The sequence below is a fragment of the Asterias rubens genome, chromosome 12 (assembly GCF_902459465.1).
Source record: "Asterias rubens chromosome 12, eAstRub1.3, whole genome shotgun sequence".
Taxonomy (NCBI): domain Eukaryota; kingdom Metazoa; phylum Echinodermata; class Asteroidea; order Forcipulatida; family Asteriidae; genus Asterias; species Asterias rubens.
In genome coordinates, this window is record NC_047073.1 from 441,889 (window position 1) to 458,348 (window position 16,460).

The following is a 16,460-nucleotide window of genomic DNA, read 5'->3' on the forward strand; positions in this document are numbered from 1 at the left end:
GGTATTATTATTGTGCAATTAGTGTTCTCATCATTGTTGTCTTCTTCATGTCTGTCTTTGTTCTATTTGTCAGTCCGTTCATTCTTGTCCCCGTTTATTGTCTATCCCGAGGCATCCCTACATAAGCCTCGGCTTCCAGATGATGCCTCATACATGTACTCTATTTTTTTTTTCTCACCCTCATTAAATAGCTTTGTTTATTGGTTATTCCTTAACAAACGTTGTTTGTATTATGTTTTCATGAAGTATGGAAATAAATATAAGTTTGAATTGAAAGGCAGGACAGTTGAACTGAGAAGTCTGCCGAACAGTAGAATATAGAAAGCGTTCTCTGAAGAACAAACTCTATTAAACTATTACTTCTATTAAAATAAAACTTACCACTGAAGCCTCATCCTCAAACACTGATCCCATGGTCAGTGTGTTCAGAGACTGTATGGATGGAGCTCGACTCACTGATGACAAACAAACACCAAAATAACTTACTTTATTTTCAATAAATGTTTGCTGTTTGTTAAGAGTAACTATAAATATAAATATGAATAATAAACTTGCGAGAACAACCATGAGTAAAATCTCTTTTGAAGGAGTTATCATTTTTTTAAGTGGTCCTCATTCCATAGCTGTGTTTAATGCATGGAAACAATTGGAGACTTCAGAATGCTAACTGGCAGCAGACTTAACAGGTAAATTGTTTACCTAGTTCTGAGCAAGCCCAAATGACTGAGAAAGGGGGATTTATTGGGTTGACTTACTGGGTTGGGAACCAGGCTCTTGTTGGTGTCCTGTATCGGTGGTTGAACTCACTCTGGACACTGTAGACGAGTGACTTACTACAGTGCTCTCAAACAACCTACAAACAAAACAAGAACAAAATCACTATTTGTGTCACCCAACATGTGCATACAATAAGAAATCTGTGAAAATTTGGACTCAATTGTTCATTGAAGTTGCAAGAGAATAATGACAGCAAAAATACCCTTGTTGAATAAATTGGTGTGTTGTCAGATGCCTAACAAAAGGCTTCAGCGTAAGTCCACTTGCGCAATCAAGTTGAACCATAAACGTTGCGCAAGTGGACTTTCGCAGTTGCGTAAAGTTTCGTGATATCGGCTGCTGGCCAGAAGTCTTTAGTTATTTGACTGAGAAATTTCCTCTCACTTAAAAACTACGTTACTGCAGAGAGAGCCATTTCTCACAATCTTTTACATGTATACTATAGCTCTCCATTGCTCATTATACCGTTATACCAAGAAAGTTTTTATGCTAAACATTATTCTGAGTAATTACCAATAGTGTCCAGTGCCATTAAATACAAAGTCTTTACCTGAGATAGAAGACAGCCTGGGACTTCTCTCTAAAGACAAACATATTCCTACGGTTAAGAACAGCGAAGGCACTTAGTGCTGAGACTAAGGCCTGCATACCTGTGGGAAGTAAAATCACACAATAAACAGTTGTCATTAATCACTCTGCATGACCTTTTGTACATTTGCCTTTATGCCAAGTTATTATAATTAATAATAATAATAATAATAACAATAATAACAAATTTTTATTTGTTAACCAACGGTTCTTTTCAGAACCACCCCAACTCACTTAGAGATAGTCATTACATGGTGGTACCGCAAACCTTTCCATATCGTATTTCCACCATGCAAAGTTTCAAATCTTACTTAAATTTTTATATAGCGCATTTCACAATAGCCGTCTCAATGTGCTTTACATTAGTGCCCTGGTTATTGGGCCAATAACATCCCTTTAATCTTTCTCAGCTCCCTTGGGAGTAAACAACCCTTTATTGGCAACCATAGCGCTCCAAGGCTTTTTCATACACAACACCATTGTTCGTAGATGCTCTTGTACAGTGGCTTTGAAACTTTTGAAAAAAGGCGTTTCATAAATATTATTATTATTTTTGTTGGTCTTGGATTGGTTTTTCTCAACATAATGCTGATTTGTGACCAAAATTATAAATAAAGATACAATAAAAGCCACATTTGAAAGCTTCATCTGAATAAAGCATCTAGTTGCGGAGAAAAGAGCAGTAGGTCAGGAAGGGCACATCTAAAAGAGCAGTAGGTCAGGAAGGGCACATCTAAAAGAGTAGTAGGTCAGGAAGGGCACATCTAAAAGAGCAGTAGGTCAGGAAGGGCACATCTAAAAGAGTAGTAGGTCAGGAAGGGCACATCTAAAAGAGCAGTAGGTCAGGAAGGGCACATCTAAAAGAGCAGTAGGTCAGGAAGGGCACATCTAAAAGAGCAGTAGGTCAGGAAGGGCACATCTAAAAGAGTAGTAGGTCAGGAAGGGCACATCTAAAAGAGCAGTAGGTCAGGAAGGGCACATCTAAAAGAGTAGTAGGTCAGGAAGGGCACATCTAAAAGAGCAGTAGGTCAGGAAGGGCACATCTAAAAGAGCAGTAGGTCAGGAAGGGCACATCTAAAAGAGCAGTAGGTCAGGAAGGGCACATCTAAAAGAGTAGTAGGTCAGGAAGGGCACATCTAAAAGAGTAGTAGGTCAGGAAGGGCACATCTAAAAGAGTAGTAGGTCAGGAAGGGCACATCTAAAAGAGCAGTAGGTCAGGAAGGGCACATCTAAAAGAGCAGTAGGTCAGGAAGGGCACATCTAAAAGAGTAGTAGGTCAGGAAGGGCACATCTAAAAGAGTAGTAGGTCAGGAAGGGCACATCTAAAAGAGTAGTAGGTCAGGAATGGCACATCTAAAAGAGCAGTAGGTCAGGAAGGGCACATCTAAAAGAACAGTAGGTCAGGAAGGGCACATCTAAAAGAGTAGTAGGTCAGGAAGGGCACATCTAAAAGAGTAGTAGGTCAGGAAGGGCACATCTAATTTGATGACAGTTTTTTTTATTATTTTTACTTTTGCCCTTCCCTAGAAAGCCTCTGCTTGTTAGATTGTATTGTCCGAAGACATAAAATAAGTAAGTAAAATAAATATAATTTAGCAGCGAGTACCGCAATGATGTCGTTGTTAGCATTTGCATTGTTGGATTTATAATAATATAACTAAATACCTGTTGAGGCCATGCTTCCTCTATGTCCAGTGTATAGCCTAGAGTGAATAGGGAAGTGTGTATACCACACAGGATCACAGGCAAAATGGCCCGCTTCAAAGGTCATCGCAGCAAACAGGTAACCTTTCTGAGCAATGTCAACGTCATTCCCATCTGAAAAACAACAAGGAACATGTATTAGCAGTTAAACTATCTTCTTAAGAAGCATAATCAGGATGTGACGTAAAGCAGTTGGGATGTTAAGCCGTAAAGGTATCATTGGTTGTGTATCGCCTGTAAAAGAACACATCACACTTATCAAAAAGAGAAGGGGTTAAAAAAAGGTAGGACGCTAAACATTTGTTGGTTATATTTGGCCTTGGGGTCAGAATTATTTTGTCTATACTGACCATCATCCAGAGATGGCTTGTTCACCCTAGAGCGGACTGGATCATCACTTTGCCAAATGTCTTCCTCACTCTCCCCAAAGAGGATGGACTTGCAGGAGCGCGTCTTGTTAAGATCTTGCAGCAATAGCCTCTGCAAAGACAACGTAATCATTAGAGAGAACCCTCACACAGTAAGGAAAGACCAAAGTCAGACAGAAAACAATTACAAAAAAAGCTGTATTGTACAAGTAACTTTTCAAGTGAGTGACGTAACATAGAAAATTAATGGCGAATGTGCATGCAGGTAAGTTTTCAACCTAATCATTTTAAAATAAACAGGGTTACCCCCTTTACAGTCCATATGGATGTAGTTTCAACACTAGAAACATCACAAATTTGTTGTGGTAAGTCATTCCAGAAGGGTGGGTCTAGCATGCGACACTGACTTATCACCCCATGAATTCCTACTCTTTGGAATATGTAACAAGCAAGTATTAGAAGATCGAAAGAATCAAACAGGAGTATATGCTTCAGTTAACCAAAGAACTATTACAAATAAGAGTAGAAGTTTAGAGGTTATACAAGATTAAAGGATACTGGATACTAGATACAAGTTGTACAAAGGCCCAGTCACACTGGCCTCGATATCGAGAACGAAAACAAGAAAGTTAACAATGCACACCTTCGATTGGTTGAATGAGCGTGTGGGTATTATCCGTGGAGCAATTCACCAATAGAATGCATTCTCTTTGCGTCGTGATCATTATCATTTTCGTTATCGCTGCAGTGTGATTCGGCCTTAAGTGTCACGACTGGGATATTTGTTACCAACCTGATTGACGATTCTGCATGTACTTCTGATTGCCTCAATAACTCGCTGATAGAGCTGCTCACCAATCTCACCATCAGATTCACTCGGATCTCTGCCAAGAAAACAAAACAAATCATGATGTATCAGGAATTAAAAACAATTGTTTGGGCGATTTCTACTAAGACTGTGGTATGAACTTTAGGATCCGTGAGATTTCAGATGGAAACATTTCTCTGTAGAATTGGTACTGGTATGAACTTTAGAATCAGTGAGCTTTCAGATGGAAACATTTCTCTGGAGGATTGGTACTGGTATGACTTTTAGAATCAGTGAGCTTACAGATGGAAATATTTCTCTGTAGGATTGGTACTGGTATGAACTTTAGAATCAGTGAGCTTTCAGATGGAAATATTTCTCTGGAGGATTAGTACTGGCATGAAAAAAATGAGTGGGCTTTCGGATTAAAACTAAAACATGTTTATAACAACCAATCCTGTAATTTGTCAAAAGATGAACTGGGAATGACATGCAAGGATCTGGATCTTAAGATGGTTGTTTCAAGTTTGCAGATCATCTAACAAGTTGGAAACCAGTTAGATACTTGATGTCAAACCTTGAATGGAAGAATGTCTCCACTTTGTCTGTATGTATTCTTAAGATGAGCCAGAAATCAGGCATAAGATGTCGACGTCTTGTCTGCTCATTGATCAGCTCTTGGGAATCATCCGGTTCCAGGTCACTCGACCCTCCTTCATATCCTTAGAAGAAAACAAAGAGGAGTATACCCAGTTAAATATCACTCTTAGACTGGTCCCCAAAGAAAGGCACTGGCCTTACAAACCCAGTGATTTCATTGGATAAGAGTTGCAAACTCAGTGATTTCATTGCTTTGCATTTGAATACCAGGTCACTCGACCCTCCTTCATATCCTTAGAAGAAAACATGGAGAAACAGGTCAAGTTAAGTTCACTCTTAGACTGGTCCCCAAAGAAAGGCACTGACCTTACAAACCCAGTGATTTCATTGGATAAAAGTTGCAAACCAAGTAATTTCATTGGATAGGAGTTGCAAACCCAGTGACTTCATTGGATAAGAGTTGCAAACCCAGTGATTTCATTGGATAAGAGTTGCAAACCCAGTGATTTCATTGGATAAGAGTTGCAAACCCAGTGATTTCATTGGATAAGAGTTATAAACCCAGTGATTTCATTGAGTAAGAGTTGCATTTGCTTTCTAATTTGCAAAGCACATAAAGCTGTCTAGACAGATATGTTGAAACGAAAACAATATTTTTATTTTTAATATCCTTCTAGATGTACCAGGTCAACTTTTTGTCAATTCTATTCTCTTGAGAAATTTATCAGAAGTCTTGCCATGCCAAGTTGCAGATACTGCGAAAAAATGTTCTAAACTAATAACAAATTTGCTTTATAAAAACGCTCTGTTAACCATAACCTCTTCTGATTGTTTTTGACTGTTTGAAAACTAACTTAAGGTAATTTTTTTTTTCAAGTTTATTTTCTTGAGAACTTCATCAGAAGTTTTGCATCAAAAGTTTTCCAAAACTATAAAAATATTATTAAAGAAAAAATGTCTTCACAAAATTTCTACAAACCATACCTTCTTCATCATCGTTATCATTCAGACTTCCAGTGTAGCTGATCTGAGAGCTAGGAGGTCCACTTGACGCTAACGTGAATCTTTTACCCTGAACAGCAACATCAGATTCTGAACTATGACTAGATAATCTCTCCAGGCTGGTAGTAAGAGTTGAACTACCTTCTTGAGGAGCCAGTTCATCCTTGAGGTTCTCCGAGGCCTCCGTTGAGGTTGATTGAGACGTGCTGGGAATGTCTGAGGGCGGTTCAGCTTCCTCATCAAGCAGAGTTCCTGAATCTGATTTGTTTATTGTGATTGTTGTACTAGTGCTTGAAGCAGAGCTCTGACTAAGTGCTTCCTTTCCCCCGAAGACCTCACTTACTGTCTGAATGACACCATCGGCCTCGTCCAACTCTGGGATTTGTGCATCTCCTAGAGTGTTACTAGTGGACGACAAAACAACAAAGCTTGTACTGTTTCTTCGAAGGCCTTCTTCTGCATCCTCTTCCTCCTTGATTGGTGGGAATTGTTGCTCTACTCCACTTTGCACTTCAGTAGAGGCATGTGTGCTGCTTAGAACGATCTGAACAGCATTGTTTTGTTCTGGTTGTGCGTTCAGGTCAGCCGTGCTAGCGCTTGGTGTCTCTACATCATGCTCCTCTGATAGCACCTGTATGGAGCTATCACTGCTTCCAGAAACCTCCTCATCTGTTCTGCCCTCTTCTGTAACCTTTGAACTCTTACTGAGCTCACTATGACCTTTTAGACCCTGATCAGTTTGAGCTCTGACTGCTTTACATGGTGAGGGTGGAGTACAGATGACAGTCATAGATGGGAACCGCCCCTTCTTGGTGGTGAATGACGCTGACGCATCCTTCATCAATCGATGAGGCTCTTGCTCTCCGAGGTTCTCGAGGGCGCTCTGGATGGCGTGGTTGCGCATTGCATTCTCTACGTGGGTTTGATTATACATCAGATGGTAGTAATGGCCGACCTTGTTCAGTTCATATCCTGGGATATCCAACTTCTCCAGGTCCTACACACAAAATGGAGAACACAATTTTCTTAAACTTATTCACTGACTATACTCAGGCATCAAAATAAACCCACGGCAACCACAGCAAATACTGAAGTGTCTTGTGCTTTCGCTGCATCGTCTTTGCAAAGTTCCAATACAGATTTTTAGATTTACAGATAAATGTTTTTGTTTAAATGTTAAGAATTTCAAATAAGAAAAGATAAATTAATAAAAATACGTATACATGTACCAGTTACATTAATATAAAGATAAACATTTTTAGTCCGATTTAGTTTGATTTTTGATTTTGTTTGTCCTCACAAAGTTTGGTGAAATGGATAAGAAATTGGCAAGGGAACTACATAAAGTACAACCGGTATATACTGAGTGGTTTTTAAATACTTTTTTGGGAAGATACTTTTTTAATTCACAAGAGCAGGGGAAAAAAGCATCCCAATCCTCTTTCTCTTCACAATCCCCAACCCCCCCCCCCCAAAAAAAAAAAGCAAGTGTGCTTTCTTTTTAAAGTCCCCTATTTAAATCTGGATTGTTATGAATAATAAATAATCGAAATTCCAAGCTTTTGGGCCATTTTTTTTGGGCCAAAGAGGGCTTCACTCTGGTCCCGCTTGTTTGGAATTTTGTCACATACCTTTCACTTTCACTATAAAGGTTTACAACAAACATGTACATGTACATGTGCTTGAAATATGTTAATGCAAGTGAAAGGTCAAGGGTGGAATTCCATAGCTAGATAAGGTCAGTGGGCAGTGTGTGTCTAAACCCATAAAGCAAGGAATAGCCACACCTCATCAGGACACTCGGGCAGAGAGAACTCTGCGCTAATAATCCTTTGCCATCCAGATAAACATGTACTAAGGTAATATCATTTAATTGCTCTTGTATTTTTCTATTTTAGTTTGGCTTGGCAGCAGTCTGCAATTGTTTGAAAGTTAACATAACATTACGTAATTAACTATTAGTTAGTACCCTAACCGAAGGCCAACTCAAGGCGAGGCGTGCCGGGGGGGGGGGGCTTCCTTTTGGGGTTAATAAGAGGGATCAAAACTTGACGAGGCTCTACTTTAGCCTCCACAAAGCAGGAAATCATCAAACTGCAGGAAACTCCCAAGCCTGTAATATTGATTAAATTTTCCTTAAACTGTGAAATCAAAAACCATTTCCTACATTAAATGTGTTTCCGGAAATGGCGTGGAAATGGCACCATAGTGTCATTTCAGACCACTATAATGGTTTCAAATTACATGAACAATTCATATGGTACTGCAATAAATGAATTTATTTGGTCAAAGAAGTAATTAATATAGATTATGCAACTCATTGAACTATTTAACATTGGTATTTAGAAAGTATACCAATATTATTTTTTAAACCCCCCTCACTAAGTACTATTTATCAATCCATATTAATTATTATAGGTTCTGCAAAGTATAAAGCACCTACCCTGCACTACCCTCAAGTATTTTAACTAGCATTTGGCCGGCAGGCCACTGTTACATGTATGGGAGAAAGCTGATGATTTGCATATGTACAATACACATTTGCGCTGTTTGATGTTAACTTAAATAATAAATTATAAATGTAGGTTGACAGATGATGAATTGATGCACACAATATTATAATAACCTCATGCAGCTGGTAGTATCGGATGACGTGCAATTAAAGGCTCTGACCACTAATGGTATTATTCAAAATAATTATAAGTATACAGAACTTCAGTGTACAATAACATATGTACATCATTGCCTGTATTAGATTTGTTACTGTGGAAACAGATAAACCTTGAAAGTGAAACCTTGGAAACAATACATGGAGAGCTGTTGATAATATAAAACATTGTGAGAAATGGTTTCCCGAGCTTGTATGTGGGCGACCGAGTGAGTGAGTGAGTGAGTCACTAAATTCTCACTCAACTATTAATTAAGGTTTCAGGCCTGAAGCATTTTAAGGCATCTGAAAGCACACAAATTTGTGCAACAAGGGTGTTTTTTCTTTTATAATTTTCTTGCATAATATAAACAAAAATATGAGCCCAATTTTCACAGGTGTTACTTTATGCAAATGTTAGCATACACCAAGTAAGAATACTGGTCTGTTCAAAGGTGTCCAGGGGCCGATTTCACAAAGCAATAAAACTTGTCCCAAGACAAATTGTCAGTATTACCATGGTAATTTGTAATGTGACATCACAACTGCGATTGATTTGCTGCTAAATAAAATTAAACTTAGCTCTTCGTGAAATCGACCCCAGTGCCTTTAAGTTTTAGAGTGAATAACGAATCAAGCGATTGATGAACATTGCCCCTGGTATTTCTGAGTACATGTATAATAAACAAAGCATACCACACACTGTTGTCATGTACTCATGGGTTTCTAAACAGCATGCACAAAACCTTGCTTTATTGATTTCTGTGAATGCAATGAAAACTAGACATTAAGTGTTTGTGAACAAACACGAAGCTGTTCCTTGTTGTTTTGCTTGGATTATGTGCTTCATTGCCCAAGGAATATATAACTGAAAAAAAGGTTTCAAAAAAGTTGTGTAGCTCTTGGTATTAGGTCACACTTCCCGGTTGACCCGCAAGTAAAGGTAAAAATGGGTCCACAGCTACCAAAGACTAATCTGCAATGCCAAGGAGTCTATAACTGGAAAAGTTAAAGCAATCGGTTGTGAAGATCTTGATATATAGTCCCACTTCCGGTTGACCCAGAAGTAGAGGTCAACATAGGGTCACAGTTTTCCAAAGTTAATATTTATTGCCTTAGAGTCTATAACTGAAGTTTCAACATTGGTTTTGTACTTCTTGAGATATGGGCCCACTTCCGGTCGACCCGGAAGTAAAGGTCAACAGGGGGTCAAATGTGTTTCAAACTAATCTTGAATGTCCAAGGAGTCTATAACTGAAAAAAAGTTTGAAAATCGGTTGTATATTTCTTGAGATTTGTTCCCATTTCCGGTTGACCCGGAAGTAGAGGTCAACTTGAGGTCACGGTTTGTCAAAAGTTATATTTTATGCCTAAGGAGTTTATAACTGAAAATTTTTGTATAATCTGTTGTATAGTTCTTGAGATATGGTCCCACTTCCGGTCGACCCGGAAGTAGGGGTCAACTTGAGGTCACGATTTTTCAAAATTAATTTCCAATCCCCAAAGAGTCTTTAGCAACAAACAGTCTTAAAATCGGCTGTATACTTCTTGAGATATGGTGCTGCAAAGATTTTCTAATTTAATATGCAAATGAGGGTCATGTGGTTAATTAGTTACTAGTTGCCATTTTTCTAAAACAAATTAAAGATGCAAACATCACGACATCGTCTTCTCAGACTCTCCCCGAGAGTCCTCAACCCATACAGGTCCGCAGTGTGTTGCAAGAGCCATAGAGATGTTTAAACATTGCAATGAAAGTGACTGCACCCAATTTATGAAGTACTACGTTGTACCCATGATGCCAAGATTCTAATTGATTAATTAATTAATAGACGAACATTGATTGCTTTTATGGACTGAAACAAATCTTATTAGAATCAGTGTATTTTTCTACACATAATATGATATTTAGGAAACTAACAAATAAATTATTTAGAAGTTATTGTGTTTTTGACCAGTTTAAAGTATAGATTTGAAGAGCCATTGTGTTTGTGCACAGACACAAAACGTGCATTAAATGACGTCATGGTGACGTCGTCCGAAATTTTATGTCAGAAATCACCTTAACAGGACCTGACTAGTGTATAGCTGAAAAAAGTTTCAGGATCGGCGGTCTACTTTTTGAGATATGGTGTTAACTAGGTTTGCTTATTAGATATTCATAAGCTTAATTAAGGCTTATTAATTAACAATTTTATTTTTTTTTTACGATAAGAATTAAGCTTATGTTCTAAGCTTCAATTTGGTATAATAAACTCACTCTTTCATATTATGGTTTAGGAGATTAGGCTGCCACAAAAACGTGTACAAACACTATGGGATTTAGGGAGAAACAAAGAATAATAATAAAAACAATAAAAATCTAGACGAAAACAATACCTGTTCCGACGGACGGTCGGAACAGCTAATGAAACTAAACTTCCTGTTGTGCATAGATCTGTATACAGTAGGGACCTACCATGCAGACAGGGACGAATACCAGTGTATTGTAACACATACATGTACATGTAGGAGAGTGCAGTCATTACAGTTCAACATGGCCGTGTTTGGTAAAATACTGAGTGTGGTGGAGATATGTATTCTACTGGTTGCTGTTGGGTGTGGCATTACTGGTGCTATCATGATTGGTCTCACTTCGGTATGTATACTCATAGAGTAAGGACACAACTTTAATGAAAACAAATATAATCCTGTTTGGTGTAATATATAATATGTGGGTGTTGTGTAAAATGTTCAGTGCATTTGACGGTGCATTTCTGAAAGACGCTCCACACATATATATGTTTGGACATTTTTAATGTGTTTCTTTCTTGACCCTAAATAAATTCGGGAGATAGGGTTGTCAGAACTGGGTGTGGCATTACAGGCGCTATCATGATTGGTCTCACATCTGTAGTACATACATACAACTTATTGAAAACAAATATATTCCTGTTTGGTGTAACACATTATATACAGTATGTGGGTGTTGTGTGAAATATATAGTGCATTTCTGAGAGATGTTCCACACAAAATCGGACACTTTAAATGAATGTCCTTGACCCTAGCCCTAACCTACATGTATGTATAGAGTGTAAAGACTAGTAGAAGTTATCGAGGGATAGGTGTGTCAGATTATAAGAGCATTCACACTGACAGAAGCAAGAATGGTTAACTGATTGCATCTTGGATGGGTTAACCGCAACCATCACTTAACCCCAACTTCACTGAGACAGACACTATTTTGGTGAAACTGTTCTACTCTCTTCTCAAAAACTACAGTACCTCGGCTGTATATTCCCCAAGGAACTTAGATAGTTTTAAAAGCAATGATTTAATTAATAACACACCCAGTGACCAGGGGTAATAACGTTGGAAGCGCTTTGAGAAGCCCTCGGGTGTGAAAAGCGCTTTATAAACACCTGGTTATTATTATTAATAGTATTTCGCGGAAAGCTTTCTATCATCATTATCTTTAGAATCGTGTAAGTTTGTTGTGTTGTAAATCTGTGGACGTTTGTGTTTTGTGTCATACCAAAATTACCCAAACCCTTTCTCGGACTACATCTGTCTGATTTCTCATGATCACATTATTTTATTTTATTACAGAATCAATTTGGATCTCATTGTATACTAAAAGCAGGCGTTGAAGACCTTAGTGGTTTCATTTCCCTTCAGTACTCTGGGATGTCAAGATGTAACTACTGCATGCTCATTCAAATTGTGGCTTTGCTTCTAGCGTTTGTATTTGGAGCGTATCGTTTACTAGTGCTTTGCAGTGGCAAGTATGACATGTAAGCCTAACCACCCATTAAAGTACATTTTTGCTCTTCAAACAGATTATTACATTGGTTCTTCTCTTTAAAGGCATGATATTTGGTCCTTGAAAAAAATATAAACATTTTATTTAGTACAAAGAATGATCTACATGTACTGGTGTAAGCTCTCATAGACTTTCAAAGCTATTTTTTTTTAGAAGTCTGTTTAAATTTGTGTATGGGCAAAAACTCAGAAATCACACTAGGTAGGAGAAATATCATGCCTGTATTTAGCCCTTTTGATACTGGAGAAACTTCCTGGGAAGTTTGTGAGATACTTTGGCTGAGCTTTCACCCTTGAATTGCCAATCCTAGTCAATTTCTAAGAAAATAGCTATCCCTGCGGAGGCCTAGGGTTAAGAAAAAACCTAGAACACTACTTTGTATGCGGAAAATACAAGTTTACATTTTCATCAGAGAGGTACCCCTTACCAGAGGAAAATTGTCATGGGCCTTCAAGAGCGAAGTTCAAGGCACTGGACACTATTGGTAATTACTCAAAATAATTGTTAGCATAGAAACTTAATAGGAGCAAAAGTGTAAAACATGGTGAGAAACGGCTCCCTCTGAAGTAACTTAGTTTTGAGGTAATTGTTCACTCAAATATTAAAAGACTTCAGGCCTGAAGCCTTTTATAAGGCATCTAAAAGCACACAAATTTGTGCACCAAGGGTGTTTTTATTTCATTTTTCTCTAGTAACTTTTGATGACCGAAATTTTCATAGATTTTTTTTATTTTATGCATAATGTTGAGATACACCAAATAAGAATACAGGTCTTTGACAATTACCTAACGTGTCAAGCTGTCGATTTCACATAGAGTTAGGACTCGTCTTATCTCGAGTTAGGCCGAAGGATTAATCTGAAGGTCTGCATGCTACAGTGCAGGGTTGGGACTCGTCCTAAGTCCTAAGATTAATCCTAAGTTTTGTGAAATCGACAGCAGTGCTTTTAAGCTTCCACCATTTGATATAAAACTTTCTCATTGATGCTTATTTTATATGCACTTCATAATTGTATTAATGTCGTATTACTGTTTGTTTCTTCATGTATCATCTATAGAAAGACGTTTGGGCGGTTAATCGTCAGTATCGTGTTTGGGGCTCTGACATTCTTAATGCTGATTGAAGCCTGTCTTGTTAATGTTGGGCTTAACAAATTCTGTGGAAACCTCTCAGCCGTTTACACCACAGTAACAGGGTAAGTTTGAAATTATTCATAGCTCCCAATCCATCTGACCCCCACATCAGGGCCCAATTTTACTGAGAATTGACCCCTTGCATGCACGTCACACGCGACGACTGTGCCACGCTCACCATTTTGGTGGTCAATAGGTTTATACCTAAAATGCGCACTTCACTGAATAACGCACAGTAGCATTGCCCACCAGTATGGGGCATCCAAGATTATTCTGATGATGACGTCAGGTGAATTGGGTCAATACAGTGCTAACACACATCGGTGTACATGGGTAAAACCAAAATGAATATTCTTCATCCCCGGTGCAAATTTAACTTCTATTAAACGGAATAAAACTTGTTGGATAATGCTACTCATGTATTTTTTTTTTTTTTTTTTTTTTTTACAGATGCAGAACATTTCAAACGTCAATAATTTGGTTCACTGGTGAGAACGGAGCACACTTTTATGACAACATGAAAGTAGCTGAGGTGGGTAACATATTCAAGAAGAAACAAAACCAATACACCCAAGGGGTTTCTCACACAATGGGCAACCTTAACAATAGCCTTGATGAGCCCGCCAAACACACAACCAATCAGAACATTGATTGACTTACACTGGATCCTCTAAACCCCTATAAATAAGCCCACTTCTCTCATACCTCTTCAGTCTCCTGACGATGACTTGAAACGTTGAGACCAATTCAAGAACTGACTCCGCGGCAGTACAGTTAATTACGATCCTATAAGCTAAAGTATTAGTCCCAGCCTTTTTCTATACCATCCGCCCAGGTAATAGTTAATAAGCAGGACAGTTCTTTTAAGAACTGAGAAGTCTCCCGAACACCCAAACAATCTACTCCGCTGTAGTTGAATAAAGCAAGACAGTTCTCTAAGAACCAACTCTACCTGGCAAGTAGATACACACATGGTGTTACCGCAAATTAAATATATATTGATACCTCACCATGCATTGCCTCAAATCCTGTTAGAAACAAAGTGTCAGGGACTTGGATCAAAGAGCTACGATTGATCTTGACTGTGTATCAATCTTCATTTGTTTAATTTTATTTATTTATTACTTTTTTTTATGCAAGTTGTCAGACACACAAGCACTAAAGATCCCTTCAAGGTGTGAGCTACAATCAACTATTTTTTCCAGGGGTCGCTGCAACCTACTCCTGGGGCTGAAACAAGGTTACCCCCTAAACAATCCAAACAGATGTAGGCTTGGGTATCATCCATCAGAAGCCTGGCTGGTAGAGCAGAAAGCACTACCTCCCCAACTTTACGAAGCAATCATGGTTAAGTGTCTTGCTTTTAAAAGGACACAAGTGTCAGGACCGGGAAAAACAAATGTTATGAAAATATTTTGCTTTTGCTTTTGCAGAGCGTATCCTGGATTGGAGTGTTGCTGTGGCTGTCGATGACACTGCTCAGTATTGTTAGTCACTGTACCTACAAGAGACAAAGACCACATGCGCATCGCCAAGACCCCAAGGCAGTCAAGACTGTCCCAGCTCTTGGTCCAGTGTGAAATATTCTCTTAGATCCCATCGGAATGTTTGTTTTATTTTCACATATAGTGTTCGTTTTTCTATTCTCCATGTACATGTATTTAGATTGTAAAGAACAATTTCTTACAACTCAACCCAGTGTGCCTGGTTTGATCACCGGCATAGATGCGCCACAGCACCTTGTAAACCATTGGTGAGCTACAATTATGTAATAAGGGTCTCATAATTCAACCGTAGTCCGACATAACATTTGTACCTTGCAGGAAAATACTGTAAAAGCACCTTGAGTGTCACTGAGTGAAGCTATGTTGAAATAATATCAAAGTCTTATATACTCTAGTATATACAAACTCTCAGAAAGATATGTTATTACAGTGATGAATTCTGAGACCCAATTATTTAGCACCTTATAAGGGTTTACAAGGTGTTATCGGCGCATCCAGCAGCCACAGCCAGGAACACCGGGGCAAACTTCCTTCTCTTTTCGATAAGTGAACTGGGTTCTTTTACATGCGTTACACAACACATGGGACCAATGGCTTTACGTCCCATCTGAAGAACGAAGCAATGGCTAAGTGTCTTGCTTAAGGACACAAATGTCAAGGCTGGGGATCTGAACCCGAACTCTGCTGATCAGAAACACCAGAGTTTGATCTCGGTGCTCTTAACCGCTCGGCCACGACACTTCCATGATGCCATTTCTACCATTTGTTAACCCCTGGGGTTATAGGAAATTTTGAGCTTTTGAAAATAGTATACAAAGCACTAGAGAAGAAGACCAATGAGCAGGTTTTCTTTATTTGTGGACAAAATATTATCTGATTTTCTTCACCAGGAAGAAGAAAAAAAAGGAAAAAAAAGTCTGAATTCAGCCAAAAGTCTGAACAGTCTAATCCCTGAAATGAGTTGGGCTTGTTCTGAATCAGAAACCTTTCTTGTATTTAAAAAGTGGGATTTGAGGGAATCCAATATTTTAAGGAAACCCATCTCTAGAGTTATTTTGCTATCTACCGATTAACTGTTATAGTTTGTTAAAAAGTATATTTTGTATTGAACGATACCATAAAAGGGAAATGCTGCTACTATTTTTTATAACATTTTTTTTTTTCTGAAAAAAAAAACTGTTTGGGTTGTACATACACAGACTGCAGACATGAGGTTTAACTAAACAGTAGCTGCAAACAGGTTATGGGAAAATAAAGCCTTGTATAAATGCAAATATTTCAACTACAAACAAAATATTTAAAAAGGGGTATATTTTGAGGTATCCCATCCCTAGAATTATTTGATTATTAAAACAAACTTACTTTGTGAAATAAAAAGGAAATGCCTTAACTATTTTTTTTTATAAATGTCTTTCTGAAATTGAGCCAAACTTTGTTGGTTGTTGACTTTAGACAAGAGGCCAAACTTGTGTCTTGTAACTGTACAGGGTTGTAATTAAACGGGGCAAAGCTATGTGTACATGTAC

At 38.2% G+C, this 16,460-nt stretch overlaps 2 protein-coding genes across 2 annotated transcripts in view; one reads left to right on the plus strand and one right to left on the minus strand.

Moving 5' to 3' along the window:
• The window catches only part of LOC117297664 (KICSTOR complex protein SZT2-like), a 67,722-nt gene that overhangs the window by 20,283 nt on the left and 30,979 nt on the right, over positions 1–16,460 (minus strand). The window contains exons 33-40 of the mRNA XM_033780811.1: positions 5,830–6,844; positions 4,823–4,967; positions 4,231–4,321; positions 3,420–3,549; positions 3,031–3,183; positions 1,328–1,427; positions 756–853; positions 382–455 (exon numbers count right to left, since the gene is read on the minus strand). Coding sequence (XP_033636702.1) covers positions 382–455; positions 756–853; positions 1,328–1,427; positions 3,031–3,183; positions 3,420–3,549; positions 4,231–4,321; positions 4,823–4,967; positions 5,830–6,844 — 1,806 coding nt within the window. The remainder of the gene's footprint in view (positions 1–381; positions 456–755; positions 854–1,327; positions 1,428–3,030; positions 3,184–3,419; positions 3,550–4,230; positions 4,322–4,822; positions 4,968–5,829; positions 6,845–16,460) is intronic.
• Positions 7,608–15,309, plus strand: LOC117297903 (transmembrane protein 179B-like). The gene is made up of 6 exons (XM_033781083.1): positions 7,608–7,706; positions 10,930–11,132; positions 12,083–12,267; positions 13,354–13,491; positions 13,880–13,961; positions 14,863–15,309. Exons 2-6 carry the CDS (start codon positions 11,031–11,033, stop codon positions 15,007–15,009), a joined length of 654 nt encoding a protein of 217 aa, XP_033636974.1. The 5' UTR covers positions 7,608–7,706; positions 10,930–11,030; the 3' UTR covers positions 15,010–15,309.

Coding starts and splice junctions, on each gene's coding strand:
- LOC117297903 (XM_033781083.1), top strand. CDS start 11,031: ATGGCCGTGTTTGGTAAAATACTGAGTGTGGTGGAGATATGTATTCTA. Junction 13,492..13,879: donor GTTTACACCACAGTAACAGG/GTAAGTTTGAAA, acceptor TTTTTTTTACAG/ATGCAGAACATTTCAAACGT. Junction 13,962..14,862: donor ACAACATGAAAGTAGCTGAG/GTGGGTAACATA, acceptor TTGCTTTTGCAG/AGCGTATCCTGGATTGGAGT.